Source organism: Ctenopharyngodon idella, chromosome 6, assembly GCF_019924925.1.
Source record: "Ctenopharyngodon idella isolate HZGC_01 chromosome 6, HZGC01, whole genome shotgun sequence".
NCBI lineage: Eukaryota > Metazoa > Chordata > Actinopteri > Cypriniformes > Xenocyprididae > Ctenopharyngodon > Ctenopharyngodon idella.
The window spans coordinates 30,464,407-30,472,601 of record NC_067225.1 but is presented as its reverse complement, the minus strand read 5'-3'; the positions used below and the strand labels follow the sequence as shown (position 1 = coordinate 30,472,601).

The 8,195-nt window shown below is 36.6% G+C and overlaps 1 protein-coding gene across 1 annotated transcript; it reads left to right on the top strand.

The window, feature by feature from the left end:
* The first annotated feature begins 33 nt into the window (after nucleotides 1-33).
* On the top strand, nucleotides 34-7,166 carry psmf1 (proteasome inhibitor subunit 1). Its single transcript, XM_051897783.1, has 7 exons — nucleotides 34-401; nucleotides 637-789; nucleotides 880-962; nucleotides 1,593-1,781; nucleotides 4,524-4,577; nucleotides 6,617-6,766; nucleotides 6,889-7,166. Exons 1-7 carry the CDS (start codon nucleotides 273-275, stop codon nucleotides 6,938-6,940), a joined length of 810 nt encoding a protein of 269 aa, XP_051753743.1. The 5' UTR covers nucleotides 34-272; the 3' UTR covers nucleotides 6,941-7,166.
* The last annotated feature ends 1,029 nt before the right edge of the window (nucleotides 7,167-8,195 follow it).

The following is an 8,195-nucleotide window of genomic DNA, read 5'->3' as shown; positions in this document are numbered from 1 at the left end:
TAACGTTCGGCCAGTTGTTTCCAGTCGGGAATATTTCTCGTCGGACCGCTTCTGCATGACCAACAAAATTTGAAGTAAACATTCATAAAATTTACATTTAAATAAACCTATAGTTCTTTCAAAACGCACGTAACATTAAAATTCTAACGGAATATTACTGTCAGATCTGCAGCGTTCATACGCCATGCATTCAGGGTGAAGTCGCTCTTTATTTTTACACAGACCGCTGTTTGTTTTGGTTTCATTTCTGCTGAATATCAGTCTGTTTAAAGATGGCTGGACTGGAGCTGCTATTCAACTGCGTATCAAACTCTATAACCTGTTCTCAAGATGCTCTGATCTGTTTTGTACACTGGGAAATAGTGAAAAGTGGCTATAAGTGTCTTGGCATTGGAGATGAGGTAAGTGAATGATGACTGATGATAATCTGTTATAAAAATAAGCAGTCATGTATCCTTACTGAAATGTCTTACAAAAAAACAATTATTTCACATTTTTAAAAATGTCTGATTGTCATTGCATTAGATAAAATATAAAGCCAACAGGCATTTGCAGCAAATGCTTTACTGTTTTGTTTTGGTGGCGCAAGGTATCACAGACATTTGCCTGATTATAAATGATCGATTTTCCACATAGCCTAAAGATGAAGAGAGGAAGTCCGAACTGCTTCCACCCGGCTGGAATGAAAGCAAAGAGCTGTATGCACTCAGATACAGATCAAATGATGACAGGTCAAACCTACTGCTCAAAGCCTTCACAGTGGATTCAACCCTGATCTTCAATTTAATGGTAATTAAGTTGAATTACATGCGGTGCTTGTCGTCACAGATGACAGAATAGTGTTAGATGGTTTTCAATATTTTTTGCAATCTTTTGCAGGACTCCACGACAGAAAAAGTAACCGATCTCACAGTTAACGTCAGTGAGTATGTTGAAGAGGCCAATCTGCAGACGTATGAGAGGTTTGTCAATTTATTTGGTGCAATTTCATGGTTTTTATGGTGTCCATCTGTCATTAGTGCAAGCTGTCATTACTCATATATACTTTTACAGCATTTTCTGACCTTTCAGGCAAGACCCATGTTAAGAGAGTGTAATATGGCACAAATTTTGATTTTGATTATTATAGGATGTTTTTAACAGCTCAGCACAGAAGAATGAAGAAATAATGTGCACAAAAATGCAGCCTTATTTAGATTAATAAAATTCACATTGGCAGATATAAACATTTCCAAACTTGTGAACAGTTGTAGATATTTTTTTAAAGACATTTATAGTTTTTATTTGCCAAGCATGGCCTAATTTGATGAGAAATACATTAAAACATTTTAAATGTTACAAATTAAAACTGATAAATGCAGTACTTTCTGCTCATCTGAGAATCCTCAAAAATGATTAGTTTTTCCATAGTTTTCTGAACATATTCAAGCTTTCTCTAGGAAAAAAGCTCAATGCCAACATGTTTGTGATGGTGGCAATATTAAAAATGTTCTTTAGCCATCATAAATCATAAGATATAACAATAACATCTTCAAAAACATGGATAGGTAAATTTTCTAATGTATTAATCTTGCTCAATGTCTTGCTTTCAGTGTGTTTAAGAACACAGATGAGTTGGCCGCGAAGCTAAAGTCCTCACTGCTGCCCACTAAAAAAGAGGAGCGTCAAGGAAAGACAGAGAAGAAGAAAGAAAGTGAAAGAACCTCAAACTTAAGGGACCCTCACCGTGATCCTCTCCTGATCCCGACCAGAGGCCCTTCAAACAGACAGCCTCCTAACTGGTGAACATTCATTCTCTCAGTCTTGTTTTCATGCAAATTATTCATTGGTTTTCAAGGGTATCAACTTTTTAGAGGAATTTCTAGAGGTAATTTTCAGATGAAGTCTGTGGAGATTTGCACTCGAGCAGCCAGCTGTTGCTATGGTTACCACCTCAGGTGATCCTGACTTCTTTTTGGCGGCAATAAGCACATGGTGAAAATATGCACACTGAATAATTTCATTTTTGTGGTATGTATTGTTTAAAAACACAGCTAAAATAAGAAATAAGGACCTTATTTGGAGGGTCTGTCCCATGCGCTTGTGTATTATTATAACTGAAACAAATGAAAACCATATGAAAACATTTTCATTCTTTGAAATAAAATAAATGTTAACTGAAAAAAAACAAAAAACAAATATATATATATATATATATATATATATATGTGTGTGTGTATGTGTGTGTGTATATATATATATATATATATATATATATATATATATATATATATATAAATTCACTCAACATTTATTTCATGAAATGAAAATGTTTTTATATATATATATATATATATATATATAAACTTTCAGCTATTTCACATTTTCATTTAGTTTAGTACTAAATAAATCTAAACTAAAACTGAGATAAAAATCAATAAAAATAGTCATAAAAAACAACAAAATTACTAAAAATGTAACTGAAAATGAAAAATTTAATTAAATGAAAATGGAACATATAAACAAAAGTATGATGAAATAGTCTTCTAATTTCATAAGATTGTTTACTAGAAGAATGAAACTAAGATTTTTTTATTTCATGAAAGAAAAAGACAAATTTATAGAATGCAATATCATTTATTTATTTAATGGTTAAATGTTGATATATTTAAATGTGTCATTCTTAAAACTGATGCTGCATTCTGTTCTGAGAACAGTGAACCAGCGTGATCAAATCCCAAAGAACATGATGACTTATTACAAGTTCAACCATATCAAAGTAGACAATTCTATTTTTTATGGAATATAGCAGTGTTAATATAAACAATCTCCTGTGCACATCATTATTTTTTTTTTTAAAATCATGTGCCCTCATAATATTTAATCAAAATAACTTCCCCTCCCTCTTGCAGCAACATCTCTTGGTGGTGTGAGGTCGGGACAACCTGTCACTCACATGAGATCCACCAATAGCAAACCACAACCATCCAATCAATTATTGATGAACAAGTCCCGCCCTACATTTGTTCTTGTTCAAGAAATCATTTCACATACGTCGCAATGAAGAAGATAAGACTATCGTAACTTCCATTTCATGCCAACTTTACCTTGATTAGGAACTATATATTAACTCTAATAGATTCAAATAGATCTCTCTGTGAGTTTGCCTGCAAGTTTGTCAAGTTAAAGTTCATCTGTAAATGAATGTGTTTGTGTGTGAAGGACGTTATGGTGTGTGCTGGGAGTTTGAGAGTGAGTTGTGTGTGTGTAGATGTCAGCTCATGTCCTCTGTCTTGTTTAATATTTCCAAGCGAGAGCTCTCTCTGCTGTGCTGTATCTATTTTTGAAGCACTGAGGGTAGTGGGTTTTGTGTGTCTGGCACTGCAGACTGTGAGAGATGCCCAATGCCAGCATCACTTCTATCAAACACAGCCGGTTTGGGAGACCTAGTAAAGTCTGTTTGGTTGAAACCCACTCAAACATTTATATATTTTTGTAAGATACTAGGAAGGAGCTGTGGGAGATGCAGCCTGCGTTGTGACCTTGATTTCCTGTTTTCTCTGCAGTCTCTATCAATAAAAAGTGGCAAAAGAAAGAATAGTCTGAAGGGAGAAATGATTGAGGCTGCGCAGTGGTGTCCTTAAGGTCATGGCAGAAACCCAGAGATGGATTTCGGTGTTTGTCTTCCATTTCCCCTTCCTGGGTTCACAGTGACCCCTATCAGATTCTTGATGATGTCAGCAATTTATCGACTTGCTGTTGCTGTGGGCGTGATGTAATTCAGTCAAACGTGCTCTGCTGCCAGCCACTCAGAAAGTGTCTCGGGTTAAAGCCAAAGAGCCTGTAGCCTTTCAAAACACTGAGCTGAGTCACATTCTGCATATGGAGATTCACAGATTAATGTACATACTGAAAATTGATCAATCAAACAACCCTTGCGTTATTTTGTCATTTTATGGCTTGGAATCAGACACAATGAATTATTCATTGAATTAATTATATTTAATTCAGTGCCATTCAGGCATATATATATATATATATATACTATCGTTCAGAAGTTTGTTGTCTTTAAGATTTTTTTGAAGGAAATTTATACTTTTATTTAACAAAAATGCATTAAATTGATCGAAAGTGACAGTAAAGACATTTAGAATGTTACAAAGGATTTCTGTTTCAGGTAAATGACTTTATATTGAAAAAACTTTATATTAATCTAAGAATGTAGGGTCATGTGACAAAATTCAGCTTTGCCACAGAAATAAATGACATTTTGATGACATGAACAGTTATTTTAAATTGTAATAATATTTCAGAATATTACTTTTTCACTGTATTTTTGATCAAACTGTGAGTCTTTGTGAGCATAAGAGACTTAAAAAAAAATCTTACTGACTCCAAACTTTTGTATACAGTAATATATGGTAGTATTATTAATATTATGCAGTAATATAACACATTAATATATATCACATCGATATGTATATATTCAAAACAGTGTAACAGACCTCTTCTGAAATTTCTTTCTTTGTGTGTTGTTTTTTTAGGCCTGACCCGATGGCTCCATTCGCCGCAGGTGGTGCCGATCTGGACCCTTTTGGGTGAGAAATCCCATCACTTATTTGCCAAAACAGTCATCTGCAAATGCATCATGCATGTTGACCTGTAGAGTACAGATAGATAATCTTTTTAGGGGGTTTTCACACTGGCCACGTTTGCCACAGCCTGAATCTGAGTGCGTTTGTTCCAGGCGCCCCCCGTAGAGTTGGTCTGCTTTCACACACATTTGATTCTATTGAACCCCAGTGCGTCATCACAAACGAGCACAGCGCATGATAGAAGACAAAACTCGGGTCAATATATTGTGATGTTTTTATTAATTTGGTGCTATTATACACAGCAGTGAATGCGTCTATTGTATGTGCGTCGCATGAACTTTCTATGGAAGATTGTTTCCGCCACGGAATAAAACAATTTACTGTTGCCCTCATGTTGATTTGATTGCTTCTATTGTTCTCATTTGTAAGTCGCTTTGGAGAAAAGCGTCTGCTAAATGATTAAATGTAAAAGATAATTGCGACTTTATATCACGCAATTTTGACTTTATAACTCACAAATGGAGAAAAAGTCTGAATTGTAAGATGTAAACTTGCAATTGCAGGAAAAAATCTGAATTGTGAGATAAAAGAAATGAGCTTCTGTAGCTTTCTGCTGCTTGCAAACGGACTCATTGTGGAGACAGCAAGCCGTTCATTTGCAGCTCTGATTGCAGTCACTCTGCACAGTTACATTGCACACTCAATCTCGCTCGTATCCCAGGTAAGTTATCACTATTATCATCCCCTACATGTGTTTTGTCAAACTAATGACGTCGTCATTGGCTAAAACTCATGCGCAGGTCAAGCCTCGGTTATACTCCAGTTCGGACGCATACACGGACAGCTGCGGACAGCACGGACGCGGACTACTTGTATTTATACTACTGAAAGTGTATGCTGGGGTCCGCTTGATGGACATGTTCCACACATTCGCAGAAGCAACGGACCTCTTAACACAGCCTCTCTTCAAATTCAACATCCATGTTGTTTTTCCAGCGCATGTGCAGTTGGTGCTTTTGTAGCCTAGTGGCCGCGCGTACTTGTCCACACAGTCACAAAAAATGATGATGATGATGATTTTTACATCATGCGGACCCTAACGAATACTTGCGTACATGGAAAGTATAACTGGGGCTTTACTTTACTTCCTAAACAAGTGTGCACCCGAGTCCGAGGCTGTGTTCGAAATTACCCCTACACCCTATCCCTACATTAGTCCACTAAAATAGTTCACTTGAAGGAGTGATTGAAATCGAGTGAGTGAATGGGCTGCAGGAAGGGCTGCTGCTTTTGCATAGTTTGTTCTTGCTGTTTAATAATCATTTGAAACTTAGCAAACTGGCAGCTCCAGTAGTAATGAAAAGATGAACTCTAAACTAGCATGTATAAACCTTATTAAACTATTTAATAATCAATAAAAAAGGAATTTATACCTGTACAATGTTACGCTGTACCCACATTGGACGGTTTGGAAAATGAATGGATGGGTGATTCAGCGGCGGGCGCCATCTTCTGGCGAGACGTAGCACTCTCATAGTGCATTATGGGTATTCTCTAGCCATTGATTGTACATCAGTTGAACACTCATTATTGCGGTGCATTATGGGATTGAATGAGTGCACTTGATAACATCCACTATAGCTTTGGACACCACTACTAAAGGCTGTCCCCCTCAAATAGTGCCCTATTTAAGGGTATGGGGGGCGATTTTCTACACAGCCGAGTTGCTTTCGCACCACAGTTCCAGTGCAGCTGAACTCAGACCACCTCCTACAGGAAGTCTCTGGTTCGGTACCCCGGTGCACTCCCGGGTCCGCATGACAGCTTTTACATCACCATTTGTTCATGCAAACTAAACTGCCAGTGTGAAAGCACCCTGAGATTTTTGGACCAACCTTATGTAGAATAACACAGTTGGAGAAAGTAGTAAGAATAAAAGATATCAAAGGACAATTAGAAATTAAAATGAATGAGTGCACATTCAAAGAACGACCTTGCGCACTGAATTATTAATAGGTCTTGTCTCTTGGTTCTTTCTCCAGGGGAAGGACAGGAGGAATGATCGTCGATCCATTACGTGCCGGGTTTCCTCGCTCAGGGTTTGACCCCTCCTCTGGAGTCCTCCCTCCAGGCGCTGTGCCCCCTGGTGCCCGCTTTGACCCCTTCGGTCCGGTTGGGCGACACAGACCCGGGTAAGAGCTTTAATGGGATCTTTATTGCTGCCAATGATCTGAGTTCAGCTGTAAAACTGCACTTACCTCATTTTACATCATATCCTCACCTCTAATGTCTTCTGTTTGGCTTTATCCTTCAGGCCAGACCCTGACCACATGCCCCCACCAGGCTATGATGACATGTTCATGTAGAATAAGGAGGACGCACTTATGCAACATCCCATAACTCTCACTGCTCTGCAGTCATATGCACTTTGTGTTTGAATAAACTGTTGTGAAACAGAATTCCTTAAAAAATATATAGCACAACTCGTTTTCATTTTGACAATGACAAAAAAAAAAAAACATTACTTATAATTCCATGTTCTTTTTGCTACTGACTCATTCTGCATTGGTAAATTAAACTGCTTTTATTCTGTCCCATTTCTCTCATGTGATTGATCTCTGTCTGATATTAAAGGCAAGGCAAGTTTTTTTATACAGCACATTTCATACACAATGGTAATTCAAAGTGTTATACATAATAATAATAATAATAATAACAGATGATTAAGAAATAAAATTAACAATAAAATGTAAAAAAATAAGGTTATAATAAAAATAAAATGTTATTTTAGTATAATTGAGATACTGTTATAGTTTATTAATTATTGATTTTGTTTTATTTATTATTATTTTTTATTTTTTTTATTTTACCTTTTTTAGTTTTCATTTTGTTGTGTGGTTTTGTCATTTTTTTATAGATTTATTTTTGGCATTTTTGCCTTTATTATGATAGGATTTTTAATGTGTATAGTTTTTATTAATTTTTATTTCAGTGATAACAGGAAAATTACTCGAATTCATTTCGCCTGGACAGCAGCTCTAAAAGAAAATAGTGTCATTATTCAGCTGAAATCTCTTCAGTGTTGATTCAGTTCCGTTATAAAGATCATCAATTATTACATTAGTTAATTTCATCTGTAAAGCAGTTCTGCAGAAACAGTGATGTCATCATCCAGCTCAGTTCAGTTCTAATCATATAGTGTCAGTATAATATTAATCAATAATATTGTTGAATATTAAGTGTCCCCAACTAAGCAAGCCAGAGGTGACAGTAGCAAGGAACCCAAACTCAATCAGGTGACCGAATGGAAAAAAAAAACCTTGGGGCGAAACCAGGCTCAGTCAGGGAGCCACTTCTCCTCTGGCCAACGAACAAACTCTGTGTGATTATGATTCAGGATGCATCACAAGTGGATTGTGGATTTGTGTGAGGGCTTTTCTCCTACATGCAGCTGCATTGAACTTGCTCATTAGTCTCTTTAAAGTATCAATAGATGAATCCAAAGTTTCTGGAGATGGTTGCTTCAGTGAGAAGGATGTGGGAAAGCAGCACCAGCAGCAGATGTAGTGGAAATCAATGCCAGTAATGGCCACAGTGAGTCATGATGCCCGCAATGACTGT

What these genes read in the sequence shown, in the direction of transcription:
- psmf1 (XM_051897783.1), top strand. Translation starts at nt 273, where the DNA reads ATGGCTGGACTGGAGCTGCTATTCAACTGCGTATCAAACTCTATAACC. An exon ending in AACAGACAGCCTCCTAACTG is followed by an intron (nt 1,782 to 4,523) that starts GTGAACATTCAT and finishes TTGTTTTTTTAG; the next exon opens with GCCTGACCCGATGGCTCCAT. An exon ending in GTTGGGCGACACAGACCCGG is followed by an intron (nt 6,767 to 6,888) that starts GTAAGAGCTTTA and finishes TTTATCCTTCAG; the next exon opens with GCCAGACCCTGACCACATGC.